The sequence below is a fragment of the Conger conger genome, chromosome 16 (genome assembly GCF_963514075.1).
Source record: "Conger conger chromosome 16, fConCon1.1, whole genome shotgun sequence".
Taxonomy (NCBI): domain Eukaryota; kingdom Metazoa; phylum Chordata; class Actinopteri; order Anguilliformes; family Congridae; genus Conger; species Conger conger.
Window position 1 is genome coordinate 25,129,972 of NC_083775.1, and position 21,145 is coordinate 25,151,116.

Genomic DNA, 21,145 nt, shown 5'->3' on the forward strand with positions numbered 1-21,145 from the left:
CTCCCCAAATCAGAGCGCCCCCCTCGCCCCGGCCAGCCCACTGGAGCTATGTCAGTCTGTCCTGTCTATCTGTGTCGGTCAGTCTGTCTCTATCTATCTATACATACCCCCTTTTCTGAGAAAAAAAAAAAAGCCAGTAGTTAAACTGAATGTTAATGTATAGTTAACATAATGTACAGTTAACATAACATATAGATAGTGTAGATTTGGGCTTGGCACTGTGTCTAGTTTAAAAGTGTCAGCCTAGCCTGTTCATATAAGTGTTTTTGTAAAATGGATGTACCATAATGAAATTCTCATTGTGGCTTGCATCCCCGAGAGGCTGACTGGAAAGGAGGGGGTGGGTTCCTCAGTGCTGTATACATTCAAAGTCTTTCTTCTGCCGAGATTCTGCTCAAACCCAAAGATCGCCTACCCCATCTTTAAGACTTATATGAATTAGCTTTGCTCATTTTTTTTTCCATAGTATTCATATATGTGACCCAGTCTATCATAATCAGTCATACGTTGCGACTGAGAGTTTTAATGCCAAATTAGTAAAAATATTGTGTTTAAGCTTTTAAACACATGGTAAATGGCAGGCATTTACCATGTTGCCACAAGTTGCAAGTGAAAGTAACACCTTTGTGCATAGTTTTAAAGGGTTTATACACAAGGTGACACGTTATAGCCCCAGAGTTTCGTTAGCCCAGTGTCGATAGTCTCCCAGCCTCACGTAACTCTCGCAATGAGACTTTGAAGCCGTTTTTCTCAAAAACATGGTTTAGTGCCACTCAAAATGACACTGGACACAACCACCTTGACATCTGGAGTAGAGAGATAACTTTGGTATCTTTAGCTTACATCCTCAAATATGTTTTGGGGTCAACACGACTGATTTTGATAGAGCATGTCACATAAACATATGGATATTTATTCAAGCCTATACTCTGAGTACCTTTCTTGGCAGCAAGTCCTCTTACCATTTTCCCAATCCATTCTTCTGGTTCACTCAGAATTGGGCAGTAATTGCCGTCACTCACTAACCTGCTCTTCTGCAAGGCCTGACTGAACTCTGGAGTAAATTGTGTTCTGAACTGAACATGAAGGAATGAACTGAAGTGTAGGAAGGATGTTCAGGCTTGTGGTTTTGAGTATTCACACATCCATATCGAGTGAACGAATAGGAGCTCTTTTTAATCCCTTTTTGCAATTTTCAATCACTATGGTAACAGGGTATACTGTTTAAAACTCACGGTTCTATCTGTATAACTTATTTTAAGATGCTATTGCTTTAGTGACAGTGTTTCTTATTTTGTAACATGGGTGGTAAAACAAGTGTGGGGGGGGGGTGGTAAAACAAATGTGCTAACTCTGGTTGATAGAAACGTTGATAGAATATCCATTGCTTACTTCAAATTTCTCTGGAGGAATTATCATTGTTGTCCGTTTTGCCGGTGTATATTTCTACAAAAGTACTTTTACATTTTGTGGGCTCTCTCGAACACGGTGAGCCCAAGTACAACTGCCTCTGACCAGTATTTGTAGCGTAGTAGCAGAGAAATTGCGTTACCCCCATCCGTGTGAAAGAAAATTCAGTATAACTTCAGCTCATCAAAGAACCGACTACAGGCATGTCATTGAAGCGATGACTAAAAAGCATTTCCAATGGTGAATAATTTCTTAGGCTTGCATAAAACTACACTGCTTAGAGGTGAGTTTGTTGCACTTCGGCAAAAATAGCTTTATGCCAAAAAAGGTTGACATTTTGCAACAAAATTTTTTTCATCTAAATAGAGGACTTCCTTTGGAGGAGTTCCAATAAATCTCTCATCTGGGTGAATATTTCTGAGGAAGACAGTGAAAACAACACAATAGAGGGAATTTTCAGTGACATAACCCCATTTTATATTGGTGAGTACCTAAATACATTCTCAAAATATTTGATTATTATTCAGTTTGCTTAGAAATAAGGAGCCAGTCTGTATTTGAATAATAAATAGCATGTGAATTTATGGAATGTGTTTGACTTGTTCATGGGGGTTGGGTATTTGACAAAAACTTGGGCTTCAATGAATATATTAATATACAAGATGGTATTATTGTGATTATTGTACTTATTTTTTATGATCTTCTCGACCTGTTGCTATCTGAGCTTAGGTGCAAGGAGAGGGAGTTTTGGACAGAGAGGTATGGGAGGGTGACAGGCGGGGAGAAGTGCAAATCCTTTTTCAGGAGAAATGGTTTTTGCTGATATTGTCCTCAAATTTTAAAGGGGATTGGTCCAGTGTTGTGACTTGGCCCCATTGTGTTTCTAAGCACACCACAGCTTCCACTTCTACTGTTTTTGAGCTTCTGTAACTTCTCTTAGTAATATCTGGAGTAATTCTGACTCTTGGTAAACAAACCGCTTTCGGAAGAGACCAGGATTATGCCTGTAGTTAAAAGGGTTCAAGAATAGTAACTATTTTATTTTGGGTATGTCATTTTTAAGCTTATGTCAAGAAAATGGGCGACACTTAGGGGTTTAATACATAGTTCCAGCATAATATCAGGATAAATGGCTTGTTTGAATGTTTCTGATTCGGTGTGTTCAATTGTTTCCTTACCAGGAATAAGAGAGTCTCCAGTAGCTAGTCTTGATTCGAGGTGTTTCTGGTGTTTGTCAACATGAGGACCAGTTTTGCCAATTAATGCCAAGGAAGCCATTATGAGGCTAAGAAAACAGTCAGCGCAATAGGCCAACCAACAGGCTGGGCAAAATAAACAGTTTGAAACATACAGGGACAGAATCCTGTGTTGGGGGACTTCATTTTGGATGTGGAATGCATTATTTTGAAATTATGGGAAACAATATAGCCAAAATTAAACCACTGTGTGAATCTTCTTCAGCCTTATACTGAATGTATAGACACCGCTTTTTTAAATCTTGCAGTATCACAGTTTGCATTCAACAGTTATGGCTCATTATGTGAAATATGTGCCACGCCATAAAATTCATTGGCCCACAGATGCCATTTACTGTGTGAATAGTCTAGGAGTTCGCAAAAATTATTGTATAAGTGTTTCAGAAAATTCAAAATGGTGCAAAATCCTGTCAAGTGCAAATGAGCGTGGGCTACAGTATATCGATTGATTTGTCTTGCCTAAAGAAAAACATTCTTGACCAGATGGTTCAGAAGTTATTGGCAAAAGCAATAAAAAGGGTTCTTATCCCCATCTGGACAATCAATATAATTTCTATTGCTTGACTAGTGAGTGACATTTGCAACCTACCTACCAAATTTATTAGCTCTATGACGTACTGTTTCTGAGATCCAGATACTTTAAGGGCAGAAAAATAATTAAAAACAATAATAATCCGAACAATCCCAATATGGTGATAGCAGCTTCATCGCTTGTACCCCTAATAAGCCATTTAATAAAAAAGCAAAACAGAATATGTCCCATTTCGTAGCAGTTTTGCCTGAATAAACAATCTAGAAAACATATTCCTGGCAAAACTCATTTACCCATTTCTAATACCGCTGTATATTTGAACTAATTTACATGAATTCATGATTATGTATTTATTTTTGTGAAAGGAATGCATTTACGACAATAGCTGCAGAGGTCTCTGGCCCGGCTCATTAGATCTTGAGTAGCGCATAATGCATATGAGCCTAATCGAATGCGCTTAAGGCATTTAAAAGCACTTTCCTGGTCTTTGCAGTAGGTGTACCAATAGACTTTCTTTAAATACAGCCACTTCGCCGCCACCGCAAAGCACATAAAGGAAGCTTGCTTTTGTCCAACGTCAGTTTAAGAACTATGTGGCGCGCTGACACTGAGCATTTTCCAATTAAGGCTCCTTTGTTCTGCGGTGGAGAGCGCGGGATCGGACCCGCTGATTACAGAGGAACGGCGAGCGTTTCATAAACAGAGACCCCCGCGCGCGAGCAGCGAGTCACGTGACCCTGAAGAGCCGGGGGGGGGGGGGGGAGCGCGCCGGGCCCAGACGAACCAAACGGCGTTCTGTTGATTTTATTATTATTATTTTGCTGTCTGAAGACAAACAGACACGCCCGTGATTGCAAACAGGGTACGCAACGCGCGCTGTTGTGTTTTTAGCGCTGCGTGTTGGCATGTTAGAGCTATGTTTTAATGCCTGCGTTACTGATGCGTGTTAGTATGCACACGTTAATGTGAGTTAACATGAGTTTCGTATGTGGAAGCTATGTGGAAGCGTGTTAATTACTGATGCATGCTCATGCGCATGTTACTGGTATGTTAGCATGTCGGATGCTGTTACATGTCAGTGTAGTGGTGTATTAGTGTGCGTGCCATAGACTTCTGCTTGTGGCCAGAAGATGAGCCTGATTAAGGTTGGGTTGTATGTGGATGGTGGAGCTCTCCGGCAAACATGACTGTACCCCTGGCATCTAAAACCCTAGTCCTGCAGAGTCACAGCATCTGCTGGCCTTTTCAAGTAATTTTCACATCCCAGTGTGTTTCAGCGCTTAATTGATTGGTCATTCATCGGACTCCCTGATGTACTTAATTGAAGTAATGGGTTAACTAAAGAGTCTACATGCTTTGTTTTCTGAGGGCTGAATTGGCTGCTAATTGAAAAGGAAAACACAGAATCCTGCAGGCATTGAAGCCTTGGAGACCGAGACCCCTGGTCCTCCTGAACGTGGGTTTGAGACCCCCAGAATATATTCAATCTGGCTATCTGCTCACCGCCCAGTTTAACTGTCTCGGTTGCTGTCTCCCTCTCTACATCGGCTGCCGTGCGTGACGAGCATTCAGGCTCAAAATGGCTGCCGTATGTTACCCGAGTGGGGGATTCACATAAAAGATGATCCACGAGATGCCGTATTTAAATGCAGTGTTCTTCACCGCTGTCATCACCGCCGTCATTGTCAGTTTCGTGTCTCTCGCATGCTGTCCCGCCCCCCCCCCCCCCCACAGGCCCGGTTACGCACACGCTCAGTAGCTCTCTCGCGCCTTTTAAAGCAGGTCATCCGCTCAGCTGGCGAATGCCAAACTGGAGTGGAAAAAACCCCTCCCTGACAGAGAGACAGTCTGTTTCAGAGCGAACAAACTGTGATTAATGCACACCCCTCTAGCCACACCTTATGCTACTGCTGTCACTTAGAACAGCCATGGGTTACAGCAAAGATGCCATACCAGCTTTAACCAAGATGGTGAACTACAGTATATTTTACACTACATTGCTGAACCATCAGCGGTGCTTGTTCAGCTAGTTTAGAAAAGTTCATTTTTATTACATGACAATTTTTTACATTTTTTGGAATCACCAATTGCAGAACTACTTTGCACTATACAGGCCACACAGTGCTACAGGAGAGAGGTGGCACTGGTTGGAGGAGAGTTCTATCTCATGCTAGGCTGCAGGAATCTGCCATGTTTGTGGGACAGGAGCAGCAGTAACCAGATAAACCCTGGCAGACTTGGGCCGCTGTACAAATATCTCATTTCTTGACAAATGACACACTTGATTGTGGTGCGAGATAAGGATCCCTAATCCCTTTGGAATCGCACTGGGAGGTAGCGCAGATTGGATATTGGCAGTCTACAAATACAATCACCCCAGCGTGCGAATTCTCCCGCCGTTAGGAAAAGAACCTTCCGGAATACGAGTATGAGAAATGCAAGACACCTGTTGAAGGGCTCGCTGGATGAAACGCTGAGCACGGAGAGTGGGAGAAAATCTGTCTGGATGCAGCAAGTCTGATACCAAGCACATTGAAATTCAAGTCCTGATGACCACATGTATTTATTTTGCATTATACAGAGATGTGATTTCTGTATGGGATATTGGTGTAAACAGTGCCTTAGACATTCAGACTCTGCCAATATAATGCTAATTATGTCAACACTGGCGAGCAGTGGTTATTTACAGTGGCACTGTTTGACGAAAGACATTTTGCTGGGGCTGCTAGGAGGATAATTCTTGTGCACAGATGGACCCGGCAGTCTTGCAGGGGGACGTATAATTGGTGGTAGTATCACCCGGGTTTAGGGAGGCTTCAGTTGGCAGGTGATGCAATGGGATGTGGATGGGTGATGGGGCGCCTGTTAAAACGAAACCTAAATTTTTATCCCCATTTTATCCTTATCACGCTGCAACCCCGACTGGTGAGCTGCGGTGTGATAAGGAGCGATGCTGGAATCGCGTGTTTCTGAGGACACGCGTGTTTCTGAGGACACGCCTGTCTCCGCTCTTTCAGAGTGAAAAGAAGGTTCCGGCAAGTGTCACTGTCTACGGCCGAGAATTCTGAACAGGAAAACAATTGTTTTACTGCTTTTTAGCTGTTGCAATTACTGTCAAATTTGTGTAGCGTTTTGTCAGCTGCTTGGTTATCGTAGAACACGGTGCCGCATCAAACATATGGCTTGTGTTTGCGAAACAGACTGTACGTACAGAAACACGCGCGGTATTCAGATTAAGAAGTCAATTGTATGTGTTTTGCCATACGGACATTAATCGCATTCCTGAGCATGGCTGTGCAGTCTGACTGCTGCCTGAACATCAAGGGGTTTCAAGGCCACAGAAATTCTCAGCAGAAAAAAAGTGACATTTAAATTTTTACATTTGAATAACTTCTTTGATATCTAGTGATTGATATCACCGCCAGAATGTTAATGTCTGGATTCTGGAATTTAAAAAAGGTTTTGTTTTTTGCCGTCGAGGGGATGCAGTTCACGTAGTAATAAAATGGAAGCGCATCAAAATGCAATTCAAATTTCACAAGGCAGAGTGCATAACTTGTAAGGGGGGGACTGAGGTCATTGAGGGCCCAGTTTATGCATGTATTCCCTTTGTTGTTTAGCACACATCAGTAAGTCTTCCCTGCCGCTGAAGTGCATGAAAAATACTTTGTCCCCGACTGCCACACTCCTGGGTGTTTGGATCGGGTGTTTGGATCAAGAGCCTGTGCGCGTCTCACCGGCCTGTCCTGCCTCATTCCCTGCGCCTGCCTCTTTCGCCAGCCTCACTTTTAACGAGCCTCTCACCTATCAGAGTCACGGCAGAAATATAAAGGGGGAAGATATCCCCCAGCCACTGCAGAATGATAAAAGCCCCAGCAGAACTCACGCTGTTCTGGCATGGAGAAGCTGGCTGAGAAATGTGTCCTCGTTCTATCTGAATATTTTGGGCAGACCATTGTGTGAACGCAGTCAGTAAACACTTTGAGAATAAATAAATAATATAAATCACTCGGAGGCACAGTTATCATTTCATTTCCATGGTTACTTTATAATCAGTTGCAAATGGAAATGCGTGCAGACAGACAGACAGACAGACAGACACACACACACACACACACACATGCATAAACACACATATGCATAAGCGCACACACACACACAAATGTATAAGCACAGATGCACACACACACACACACACACACACAGACACACATGCATAAGCACACACACACACACACACACACACACACACACACACACCCAACTCTTCCCTGTGGGAACAGAGCTGTGTTTCGGTACTAGAAAGTGCCCCCCCTGCAGGCTCACTGGGACTGCACGTGCCCCCCCCCCACATCTGATACATTCAAAGAGAGAGTTATGTAAGGGCGATTCCACATAATGGCTGCGATTACCTGGCAACCCTCCATTCCACTCGCCTCTCACACAGCAATGGAGCCATTGCCTGTGGCAACTGCCTCCCCTCCCAGAACTCTCTCTCTCACATACACACAGATATGAACAATGTCTGATATATAAAAACACTTGAATGTACTGCACACGCAAACAATATACGCACATGAATGTATTCACACACTTGAGCTCACAGGCAAGAACATGCACACAATGACGCTCAATAAGGCTGGTGCACATACACAGGTCCAGTCCAGTTTCTCCATTTTCTCCAAAAGGAAAGCGAATTTTACATTTGAAACATGCTCCTCTCTCTCACCTGTTCTATATTAGTACCCACTCCATACTATCACCTGTTCTGTATTAGTACCCACTCCATACTATCACCTGTTCTATGTTAGTACCCACTCCATACTATCACCTGTTCTATATTAGTACCTTCTCCATACTTTCACATGTTCTATATTCGTACCCACTCCATACTATCACCTGTTCTATATTAGTACCCACTCCATACTATCACCTGTTCTATATTAGTACCTTCTCCATACTTTCACCTGTTCTATATTAGTATCTCTGTTGTACAGGTCTTGTAGGGGGTGTTGTGTTACAGAAACTGTCTCCAGCTCTTTAGCCAGCCTTCCCACAGCAAAATAAATAAATATGTGAAGAACTGCGACAGAAGCCATGTGCAACCATGGAAACCAGAAAACCTATCTTGCAAGAGCTATGGTTGCCAAAGGATGCAATGAATATGGCAGCCTGGTAATTAGGTCCCATTTAATTTGTTTGATTACTGGGAATATAGAGATTGCACAGTTCCATCTGCTATCCCCTCACTCTCCGCCGAAATGGTCCAACGGTGGAATCTTCTGGAACAGGAACGGGACCACCTGTGCCCCTCCGAAGCAGGAAGTGCATCTCGGGTTTCACTCCTTTATAGGCTAATACATTCTTGTGGGGTTTGCGCACCTCGATCCCTCACTGGTTCAAATCAAGATGGCCGACCTACAGTATAGGGTGGGCTGCTCAGCCTGTTGCTTCGAAATGAAAACGCCAAACGGTTTCTCTGCCTTTGGCATCTCCGCTATTGTGTGTAAGTAGGCCACAGAAAAGCAGCAGAGGACAACCTGGCCTTGAATTTCTCGCAGTCCCTTTCAAGAGCAAGTACATCCTTATCTTGACAGACGTGTATGTGCACAGTGCAGTAGCTCACTTCACACCTGATTCATTCTGAGCTAACACAAAATGTTTTCACAATGTTACTGTAACGTTGTGTCAATGCTTTAACATTGCTACTACATGGCAACAGTATTGTGGGGATATTCGCTAGCTGGGAGCTGAATAATGTCTGAAAAACGTTCGAAGGGACTGCACAGCTGTGTGCGATGGAATAAAATCCCCCAGTTCTCCCTCACTTCCTGTTTCTGAACATTTGACTTCTAAAAATAGGAATAGGTGGCTAGGTATGACTCTGAAGTTCCTGAGGTCACCTTTAGTGAGACCACTACTGATGAGGCCATGCTTTTAAAATATAAAGAATATGTGTCTCAATATTCTGCATTAGAAAGAGATCATTTTTCTATTCGGTATATTTCATTTCATATGCAGCACATATAGAATAGCCATTCAGTTTAAAAGGTACTATACTGAAAAGGCGACGATGAAACTATATTGCATAAATGGTTAAGAAATTCATAATAAGCTATTTTATATACACCAGGTCACATATTTTGGAATTCACCTCGCACAGAAAGATACATGGATACCTTACATTACATTATTGGCATTTAGCAGACGCTGTTATCCAGAGCAATGTACAACAAAGCAATGTACAGTAGATCAGAACCAGGGACAAGTGCACTGAAGACCCTAAAGGGAAGTACAGTTCAAAGTCCTGGAGTGATCCCACAGATAAAACTTGAACCCTTGAAGAATAATCAAACAGCACACAGAAAAGCCCTGGCCCAGGACCTTTATGCTGTGAAGCAACCGCACAATCCACCGCACCACCGTGTCGGCCATTTTGATGAAATGATAAATTATGCAAACATCTCCGAAACGCGCAGATCCCGGGCCTCTCCGCCCTTCTGGAGAAAAGGTCAATGGCTGTAAAACTGGCTCTGACTTCAGAGCCCGTGCGTGCCAACATCGTGACAGCTAGCTTAGCCAGAGTGATTACCGCGCCCTGTTCCTGCCTGAAGCACCTGAAACAGCTTCCGGAAGGTTCTCAATCACGGACGCGCGCAGAGCGGCCAGCCCTCGGCCTGGAGGGGCCGGAAAGGTCAGATTTACCGCCGCTGTTCTGGATATTTCTCAAACTTCTTTGAAGTTTGGTGAGTTGTCCTTCACCCTCTGTTCCACCCCAGGGTTTGTGGTACTCGATACTGAGCCAAAATCAGCTACATTTGGCTGTTTTAAATCGTAAACTTAAAATATAACTGTTCACAAGCCATGAGGCTCTGATTCTCCTCTATTTCTCATTTGCATTTTAATCTAATGGTAAAAAAGCCTTGCATACTAAAATGAAATGAGTAGGCCTATGAAGGGCTTTGTGTAGTGCGCTGTATTGTATTGCTTTGTATCACATTGTGGACAGTGTGTAGTAGGGAGTGTGTTATGGCGTTATGAAAATGATGACATTGAGTGCTTGTGTTTAATGAGCCGTGATTGACTGGTGAGTCTCTGGCTGTCACCCAGGCTGGAAGGAGCACATTTAAGAAATAAACAGCCACATTTTTCGGCTTCAGATGAGCTCCAGCAGCTCTAGCTGTGAGAAAGTAAGAGACTTTGTAAAAGAACCACGCACAAGCACCGACTTCACTTAACGTCTTCGCGCTCTCTCTGCACGAGCCGTGAGTCGCGCACATTTCTTTGTGACAACAACATCGAGACGAGCAGAGGCACGTCTCCCGGAATCAGAGGGAACGGCGGGTGATTGGCTGAACGCCCTCTGACGCGCCCCAGCAGGTAGCTCGTACCGCCACCAGTGCATTGCATCAATCAGTCAACTTTTCCTCAAATCCGCTTAATCTGCACGAACGGCGCAGCCAGACAGAATATTCATGGTACAGATGTTCCGCCGAAATATTTTTCATCATAACGTTTCATATTTTACAGCTGTAGCGTAAGCCGCCTCCTCTACCAGCCCCTCGGTGGGATTGCGTTCAAAGCCTCTCCCCGCCCGCGAAAAGCAAAGCTCCGGCTGAGAGCGCGGTGGAAGTGCCGCAGCGCCGGGTCTCTGCGGAGCCCGTGTGTTTCTAACACCGCTTCTTAAACGGCGCCTTTTGTCCAGCTCGCTCCTTTCTCAGCTTGACTGCTCAAGCGGGGGTCCTTGCAGGCCTCTCTCTCTCTCCTCCTGGTGCAAAATCCCAATCCTTCATTTGTCCTCTCCGGCCCTCTGTCTCCTCTCTCTCTCTGTCTCTCTCTCTCTCTCTCTCTCTCTGCTCTCATTCCTCTCTCTCTCTCTCTCCCTCTGTCTCTCTCTGTCCTCATCTCTCTCTCCCTCTCTCTCACTGTCTCTCTCTCTCCCTTTCCCTCTGTCTCTCTCTGTCCTCATCTCTCTCTCCCTCTCTCCCTCTGTCTCTCTCTGTCCTCATCTCTCTCTCTCACTGTCTCTCCCTCTCTCTCTCACTCTCTGTCTTTCTCTCTCCCTCTCTCTCTCTTTCGCTCTCTCTCTCCCTCTCACTCTCTCTCCCACTCTCTCTCTCTCTCTCTCGCCCCGCCCCCCTCTGTCAGTGTCACTGCCGAACGGCTCTCGCCAATCAAACATCACCGGTGTCTCATGACACCCAGAGAGCACGGGAAAGAGGGTCGTGTCGTAGAGCGGGCACTGGATGCGTGCGAGTATTACAGATGGGGCCCGTTGATGTAACCTTGGTGCGAGGGAGCACTGCTTTAGAGGAAGGCTTGATCCGATCTGAGTCCAAAGATAAGACCATTCAGTCACGATCAGAGATAGCGCAGCTCAGTTCTGTTCTGCCCTGGTGTGTTTGTGCGTGTGTGTGTGAGATCTCTGCGTATGAATGTTTGGTTTGTTTGTGTGTGCATCTGTGTGTGATCTCTGTGTATGTGTGTATGAATGTTTGCTTGTGTGTATCTGTGTGTGTGTGCGCATGCATATCAGTGTGTGCAATCTGTGTGTGCGCCTCGCCAGTGTTAGTCAGCTATACTCCGAGGTAATAATTATCCCAGGTGTTAAATGATCAACACAGATGTTAGTATCAACCCCCGCCTACGAAGCTCACCAAAAAACAACTGCTTTCATGTTCACACTGTGACTAATTCTCCAGAACGCCACAGCCCCATCACAACATCCATCAGGCCTGGCCTGAGTCCTATCCCTAATTACAGCATGCCCTGTGCCTCTCCGCACAGTACCCAGCCACGTGAAGAGATTCGTCCTCCATTTCAAAAGGAGATGAAATAAAGGCATGAGCCTTTTCTGCTGCTGACCACACGCATCCGTATTCATTTTATTGGCTCTGAAATTGTTATCCGGAGCCAAGCACAAACCCTGTTGTGTTCACGCCGAGTCTGCATCTTGGCTCGTATAAACCGTGACACGGCTGTCATTATCACACCTGCCCCGCGTATTACTGGATGGATGCGTTTAAAAGAAGACCCCTCTCTCTAGCGGTAGCCTCTAGCCTCTCTTTTCCGCGGTCTTACATTTCCATAGCAGTGCGGCTCTCTCCCCTCATTAGCATTTCAATGAGCTCGCTCCTGGCAGGCTGGGCTTTTAATATTCCTTTTAATGCACGCCATAATGTGGGAACCCTACCTCCAGTCACACGGTATGTAAAACAGAGAAATTTATACCGCCACGAAACCTTCTTGTGACTTGCTCCCATGTGGATTCAAGCAAAAGCGAGAAGTTGACTTAAGGGACAGCAATATTCGATCCCCAACACCCCAAAATATAAAAATGTAGAGTGAATGAGATCCTCCTACACAGAACCAGCACCGCAACAATAAAGCGGCCCTTTCGAACGGAGTTAATACCGCCGAGACTGGCTTAAGGGGGGCTGTCATACAGTAATATGGCCGGAATGGATCTCAGGAGGGTTTTCATTCATTAATATTAATGTGCAGTATTATTTAATAACATTTTCTATGAGGGCGGCTCGTGGTTTGACTTAACCCAGGATTTCAGTTAAAATCTCAGTTTCAGCGTCTGTGTGTAAAACTGACCCAGGTCTGCTGCATTATTCAGATCACGGCCCTCATTGGCGGTTCCAAGAAGACGTACGATTGGCCTCCTGAACCAAAATCAAATGTCTCCAGCCAATGAAGACTAAGTGCACTCTGTGCTTCTTCAGGAGTTTCTACACTCTGCCCTCTGTAGCAGACATTTGCATTGCACTCACATCTCTGGACCTCCAGAGAGGAAACAGTGTTGAGAATAGCGTGCTAAAGTTTCAACCCAACACAAAGAGCAGGTGAAAGGTGATAGTGGGGAGCAGAGACTTACGGAGGCTGTTGGCCGTGGCCCGGGCCTGGGCCTGCATGTTCTCATAGTGCTGGCCCTGTGACCCCATGGTGACCTCCTGCTCCATCTGGTCCCTCGAGCCCGGAGCCTGCTGCTGCATCACACTGGCCAGCGCTCTGCAGGGGGACAAACCTCATTGGTTACCACAGTGCTGTGGGGGAGTCCTGATTGGTTGTCCACAGTATGAGAACTTGCAGACGCTGCATCAGTGGCAACACGATGATAGACTGTGTACTGCACACAATGTTCTTTCTTCATTTACTTTACTCTTCAAAGAGTTCTAGTGCCAGCAGATACCAAGACAATCCCTTTGCAGGTACAGTAGACCTTTGCTTGTCTGGTTATGACACTAATTGCAAGGATGTGCTGAATAATTATAACAAGTTCCCATGTACAGCCGAGAGATATTCCAGGCCTGGATAAAACGGCTGTCCAAGGAACTCTGTGTGATGATGGGAACAAGCAGGAAGTGGTGCAGGGTATCTTGTTGATAATTAGTGATCTCTGCTTTCCCTGTGCTACCTGCAACTGAAGCACGTGCAGATCTCCCACAAATAGTTCTCCCAGAAGCCCTAACTATTTTCCGCATTACAAGTTACAGCGGATAGAGACAAAGGTCTAGCATCTTTAATTGGCAAGTAGCAAGGTGTGCTCAGGCTGCGATAACATGGGGAATTTTGGATGACTTAGGCCCACCCTGCTAAAGGCAAGCCAAAGAAGACTATGTCATGCTGCTGTGGACTGTTGGTCATTTACGGTTCATGACGTAGTGGTCTGGAGCCTACGATATGCTGGCTTTAGGACCCACTCTGTGCTGCTGGAGGGAGTCTTCACAGAAAGCCAGCATATCATAGGCTCCAGACTGGGCTACATCATGTACTGACCATGACCCGGACATGACATGACAGCAGCCAAGTCTGGAGCCTACGATATGCTTGCTTTAGGTGAAGACTCACTCCAGCATTGCATAATGAGTCGTAAAGCCAGCATATCATAGGCTCCAGACCTAGGTTGGAGACATAAGTCTGGAGGATATGGTGTGCTGGCTTTAGGACCTATTCTGTGCTGCTGGAGGGAGCCTTTGCCCAGTGAGCCGTAGGGGAGCCCCTCGGTGCTCTGGACGCTGTCCTATTTGCATCTGGGGCTGTTCTCCAGGGCACTGGGCACATTTGGGCCAAGACGCCTGTCCATTAGATCTCCGGGTGAAAAGTAGGCTACGTTTTTGTACTCAGCCCGGGGGTTTTGGCCTAAAGAAGAACGAATGCCCAGTGTGATAGTAGCACGGGCAGTGCCGTTACCAGATCCGCACAGAGGGTGTTGCCTGAGTGCTATTGACCCAGCTAGCCACTGAGGAAAGTTTGAGGGGCACCAGTTAGAACATTTGAATATGGGTGTCTCATTTGGTTGTGAGATGAAGTTATGACAAGAATATTATTCATAAATGTGACATTTGTTCTTAGAAAATGTATCTGTACCCATAACAGAACTTATCTGCACATATTGCATACACACACACTACTACTGTACCAGCCCCATTGAAAAACACCAGCTTCTAGAATATTCTAAATGCAAGAATAGAGGGTGCAGTATTGTTGAACATTGCTATGCAAATTGTCCAGAAGAAATATGGATTCATTACTATACATATACAGTACACATTTTAAGTGTATATGAAACCAGTATTACCTTCTTAGATTATACCTGGCTGACATACAAATATTCAAGGGATATCCTGAAAACCAAACAAATGTGTGTATTGGGAATTTACTTAAGCTTTCAGGCAGTAATCTTGGAACCACTTATTACAGAATGACCACTGTGGGTGATTTCAACACTACGCTGCCCCTCCCTCCCACTTAGCAATGCCTTAGTGTCCTCCACATTCAGCCCAACACCCTCTGCTGATGCCAGTGTCTACCCCAGAGAATGATGGGCTACAGGAGTCTTAGGGAGGCAATCACCAAAAATAAATTTCTTTCATATAGAATATTATACTGTCAATCGTAATAAACTATTCAAATGGTTACCTATTTGTATTGTACATACATTTTGTAAACCCTGCTGAAAAGACCAGCTCATACCCAGCTAGATCAGCTTTCTGACAAGCTTGGCCATGCTGGTTGACACCAGCTTTCTTACCAGCTTTGCCATGTTGGTTGACCAACTCATACCCAGTTAGACCAGCTTTCTGACCAGTTTGGCCATGCTGGTTGACCAGCCCATCCCCTGCTAGACCAGTTTGACGTAGCTGGATTTTGCGATAGGGAAGATCTGTGAAATAATGGCATCAGGATTTCATCCTGGAGAGCTGCAGGGTCTGCCAGTTTTAGTTTTTGCCTTAAAATCCACAAATCAATTTTGACCCAAGGAACCAGGTGCGGTGTGTTCACAGTAATCAACTCTTGCCGTCTGGGTCCTCAGCCACGGAATGGTCATTTTGGATTCAAAGTAAAGTTTGGGAACCACAGCCGTAAGGAATTTGGTTGCCATGGTGATTTAAGGGCCAGACCCCCTCAGGGAGGAAGTGAATAACAGCTCTGTGCTGTGTGAATGTTAGAGCCGTCTCGTTATTCAGCCTTCCACATAAAGTGAGAATGTCTGTTGAGCGTTTGTGTGCTCCAACAATCAAACTTCAGACTGCAGGGCCGATTTCATTTCTGCTTTTGTGCGTACGTAATTGTGAGATTATCACATTTTTGCGTCGTCGATGTTTAAAGACAGCCAAATCAATATCGGCTCTTTTGTGACAAATATCCGGACAAGTTACCGATAGGCGAGGGACTGGTTTAATAGTTTACGGGGGAGAGAAAGCGCCGTACCGTACTCCCAAAAGCAGACGAGGGTTAAGGAGGCGGGAGACGTGCAGCACATGCAGTAAACAAAGCGGCGAGTCTCCCGGCGGATGTTCCGGCGACTGGCAGTCGGGCTCAGATTTCAGCTGTGCGCATTATTCCTTCTGCCTGTGTCAAAGCAGTGGGAACGGCGACTCCATCGCATTGCCAAAAGATTTAAAAAGGGCAGCTGGTTCCAGCTATTCAAACCCATGCTGCGAATGCACGCTGCCAGCCATGACCTGCACGTGTACAGACATGTCCATGACACTCCCATAAACGTCCACCAGTTTGTGAACGCCAATACAGAATTAACTATACCCCAGCATGGAGGCCATTAGCATAGCATCACCACCGTATGGCGTTCTTTGTAGCTGCTTTACCCGTCTTTAGTCGATAGGAATTGAATATACATTTCATAGGCCACCATTTTCAGCACATTTAGTTGAAATCAAATTTTTTTGTTCGCTTTTAACCCAAAAATGTGTTCGATATAACAAGTCTTGATATGAAATATGCTACATAATGAAACATTTAGGTTAAATATTTATTTTGCCTTAAATATCTACATTTAACATGGTATCCTTAATATTTAGACCTGTAATTTCAAACCTGTGAGTATGCAAATTATATTTAGTAAACTGGGAAAAATGCTTCATGAAATAATTGCATTTGATTTCACATTCGGCACCCCATTTGTTTTTACAGTATCAATTATATCATTTTAACCATGTAGAATAGCGATTTGATGTTTGACTTTTTGAACAGTTTTGGCTTTTGGTTAAGTTGTTGGTTTCTGTGGATTCCCAGAAACCAAGTAGAGCTTAGGTTATTTATGTATTTATGTATTTGCACAAGCTTTTTTGTTAGACTATTTAGGAAATCATTGTAGTTCAACAAGTCACTGCATTTTAAAGGAGTGGGTAAATACTTTGGAATACTGTCCAGTAGTATGGTGGGCTGGCGTTGGTAATTTGACCATTACATTTCAATGGTTAAATTGATGTCGAAAATTATCTAAAAACAATATACTCTTGTGTTTCTTTATTGCGTCAGTATTAGTGTGCTGCAACCTACACGTGGCGTGTGTACACACACTGAATCACGCTCCCAATAACATAATCAGAGAATGACTATATGTTGTTGTAGGTCATGATGCAATTACATATCCCTATGGTCCGTCTTTGTATACAGATAAATTGTGTGACTGGCTAAAATACTTACTGATGAGGAAGACTGACGCGCACTGTGGTGCGAGAACATACCGTACCGTAGGCTAACTGCAATGCTTCCCTCCGACGTTTGTTTATGAGGTCTAATGGTGAACTGCAATGCGGACCCAAGCCACTAGTACTTTGAAACAGTTTGACAGTTTGCATAATGAGAATGGCAACTCCATTTACCTCCAGCTCCTGATGATATTTGGTGATGACATCACATCTAAGCGCAACTGTGGTACATTCTGTTTGTGTGCGTTATTACATTTTTTGGCATTTAACAGACACTCAGAGCTGCGTATACTTTCTGTACCTACAATCCATTTATACAACTGGATATGGAGCGTGTGGCATATTCTAATCACCATGGCAACAAAGATGTAGGCATTCGCAAACGCTCTGCCAATTTAAAGAAAACAAGTTGATGATTTGAGGTTGTTTAGAGGCTGGTGTGGCGAAACGAATTCATGTTCGACCAAGAAAGAAAAGTAGTTTTATTCGACACTGACCAATACATCTTATACAAGCAAGTGTTTTGGTCTGATAGCCTACTTTCTGTTGTTTTTCTGTAGAGATAAACACTTTTCTGTAGGAAGTCACTTTTACCCGTGATCTTAACAGAATTGAAGACAATCAGTTAAAACGCATTTGTAAATCTGAGTTACCTTACTGGGGCGTGAGTAACCAATGGGTGATGGTATTTGGTTTTAAATGTAACTATCGAATGCGCAACGCCTACTCCATTATGTGCCAAGGAATCAAAGTCATATGGTCAGTTTTCAACGATATGGCAAAATGGCTCTGTAGATCCAAGCGCTTTCTAATTTCTTAACCCCATTTTCCCCGACCAAAAACGTATTGCGCCTACTGTGCTTCTCCAGCAAACAAACAGACAGTGGGCACGCAGCGCACCGGAGCCCAGAGTTACCCTCGGGTACACTGACCTACCTGGTCATGTTTTCCCTGTGCGGTCTGTGCGCTTTTTCCAGTCCCAGTTTTGTGAATATCCCAACAAGCGCCATGATAGCTACTACTCCACAAACGATATAGACGATTAAGTTAGTTTTATCCCTGGTGGGGTCATGATTCCGGTCGTTTTTCTTGGATGGGGTCCTGCCTGTCATCATCCACATGGGGGTGTCGTAGTTTTGGCACTTGCTCTGGTCCAGGCGCGAGCTCTTATAAGCGCAGCAGAACCTGAAGCCACAGGTGCCGCAGCAGTACAGGTAACTGGCTGTCCTGCAGACGAACGGCGGGTCCCACTGGCCCATCACATCATAATAACCCCTGCACCTGTCTTCTGTATGCGGTGGCTCCGGTAACCCTCCCTCCGCTTCCCTGGAGTCGTTGGACGCCGAAACCATCACGAAGCCCTCCAGCTGCTGCCCTGGTTCCCCATCCGCGTAACACAGCAGCGCCAGAACTTTCACCAAAAAGTAACCAAACAAAAGCCCCGCGCGACTCATACTGAGCTCTCCTTTGTCTGATCTCTTCCCGAGGACAGCAGAAAGAAGGAACGGCGAACTTGAAGACAACCGACTCTCATAAAAATCCAAGAAGCATATCTCCAAAAGGCAAGACACAGCCATCCGCGACGATTATCATTTTTTCTAAAAATATTTCAGTGCGAAACTGTCGACGAACGGTGCTCCCAAGTTTACAGTCGGCTGTGTTATATGCGTGCGTGGGTATATGTGTAGGTGGTGCGCTCACTACTGCGGCACATTCAATACACACGTACACGCGCTCCTGTTGTAGAGTGACGTCTCTCACTTGTTACAGGTATCCGCAATATTTGAACTGACTCGCGCTCCCCTTCTGCACTTCTCGCGCTTTTCTCCGCAGCCAGCCTGGGTACTATGCGTGCGCACACATCGTTGTACTCCGGAGTCGGTGTATATAAAACTGAACAGATCTCAGAGTAAGTGTGAGTGAATAAGACGGAGGGGGAGAAGCCGAAGTGCGTGGGAGTGTGCTATAGAGAGAGCGAGGGAGAGGGAGAGGGAGAGAGAGCAATGTGTAACATTTTCCTCTGACTGTTACAGATTCCAAGCTTGTAGTATGCATACATTCGGTAGTATGCCATCATGACTTATTGTTTTTTTCATTAACGCACACTCATCCAACTGACTGTAAAGCAGGGTATGCACTTTTGGTTTTCGTGAAATTTACAACTGCACCTGTATTCAAGAATGTAATCCGCTATAAGTAAATATGGCTTTAAAACCATGTTTTACGCTAAAAGCACACCTGGAACGTTGTTAAAACGGCAACAACCAGATGATGTTGAAGTAATTGCGCAAATGGGAATGCATCACCAAATTCTCAAACTTAATATAATTTCTTGTTGTGTATTTAATTCGCATTTGAAACTCAAGTTTTAATAGTTGACTACACCTTTCTTTTTTTTAAATTATATGTGACATCACCCATGCCGTATTAAACGCGTTGTCTGTCTGCAAGCTGCAAGTTTTACTCATTAGAAGAAAATAAATATTAACTGCATTGTCGTAGCTAGATCGCGACCTCTAAAGCTTGCGCGAAAAGACTGCTAATGACAACTGGTGTGCACATTCAAACAACTTGTAGCTGCATCGGCAATGAAGTTCGTCACACTTCTGCAGCACTGTTACGTGGAAGTGCTGTGAACAATTACCATGTTGATTTTCAGCGGCATTATTGGGGTCTTGGCACATATTCCTCTCGCGTTATGCGTGATGCTCTTCTTTGTCTCGCGCTGCGCCGCGCGCCTCTGACTGTGAATCATTTTCACCCTGTTCGGCTCAGACGCAGCTTCATTCTCTCCTCTGGCACCATCAGCGCTGTCTCTCCGGTCCCTTGAAATGAGAATATACTCTCCAGGGAACTGATTTGTTATTTACCCGGCTGCCTGACACTGCCGAAATGATCACTGTTGCTTTTGTATCAGTTCCACGGTAATTCAATTCAGGAGTTTAACTGCAGCCAATTGTCGGAGATTGTAAAAATAAAGAAAGCGATAAGGATCTGTTTAATAGTTCTGAGAATAAAATACACATTTGTTTTTCTCCTTCAATGCAGTAATTCCGCCACAAGCACCATCTTGACTGAGACATTGATTGACCCATTGTGTGTTCTAATATACTGCCATGAGGCCATCCCTGTATACGTATTTTAGATTTTAATTAAGAATATATATTCATTTAGACTAAACTCGTCTTATTTCATTTGGAACTACGTTTTGAATGTATTTGTTTAGTCCACAAATATATCATGTTTCCTCTGCGAGGCTTTTAATAGGTAGGCTTCTAAAGCATTTTTTGAACAGAATTGAAAAGACCCATTTTTCTAACAGTGCAGTGCTGTCCACGGTTCTGAAGTTTGACTTCACGTCTCTGATTCTTCGTATTCGAAAGTAAGTAAGAAACGAAGAGCCATTGATCTCACCATCATATCAATATTTCCCTAAATCCTCAACACCCTGCTGGTGGAGCGTGCCGGTGATTTTCAGTTTCGAGCCTTATTAATACCGTCGATCAAATTCAATCCTAACAATATGTTTATCGTTGGCGTTCATAATTGAACAAACTTTCTACTTGAACTATGAACCCGACCCGAGTTAATCCACTGAAATTGCAATATATGTAGATGTAAAATACATCTATAAGAAAATGAGAATGTTAACTGAATGTTAATGAAACTACAGATAATACGATTTGTTTGAAATTAAACGCAAAGAAATTAATTTAGCCAGGGTGCAGAAACCGGCACCAGGCGGGTTATTAAAACAGTTATTAGGACGACATGTTGTCCGAATACGACAGTCTAGTTGTTTTCATCACCTTGTCTATTTTTATTTGCTTGTAGTCATTATCACTCCTCTTTGAAAGAGAGCTGGTATGGATCCATAGCACACTTTCCTTAGCCCTCACATAGGGACTGTCGGCAAGTGTGAGTATTGTCCCAGTGAGAGTTACAGTTCTTTATCCTTCTCTTACTCTATCTCAGCCCCTGTTTTG

The 21,145-nt window shown here is 44.3% G+C and overlaps 1 protein-coding gene across 1 annotated transcript in view; it reads right to left on the bottom strand.

The window, feature by feature from the left end:
- LOC133114127 (uncharacterized) overlaps positions 1–18,935 on the bottom strand; it is a 57,662-nt gene extending 38,727 nt beyond the window's left edge. The window contains exons 1-2 of the mRNA XM_061223318.1: positions 18,096–18,935; positions 13,082–13,215 (exon numbers count right to left, since the gene is read on the bottom strand). Coding sequence (XP_061079302.1) covers positions 13,082–13,215; positions 18,096–18,736 — 775 coding nt within the window. The 5' untranslated portion in view covers positions 18,737–18,935. The remainder of the gene's footprint in view (positions 1–13,081; positions 13,216–18,095) is intronic.
- Between the last annotated feature and the right edge of the window lie 2,210 nt (positions 18,936–21,145).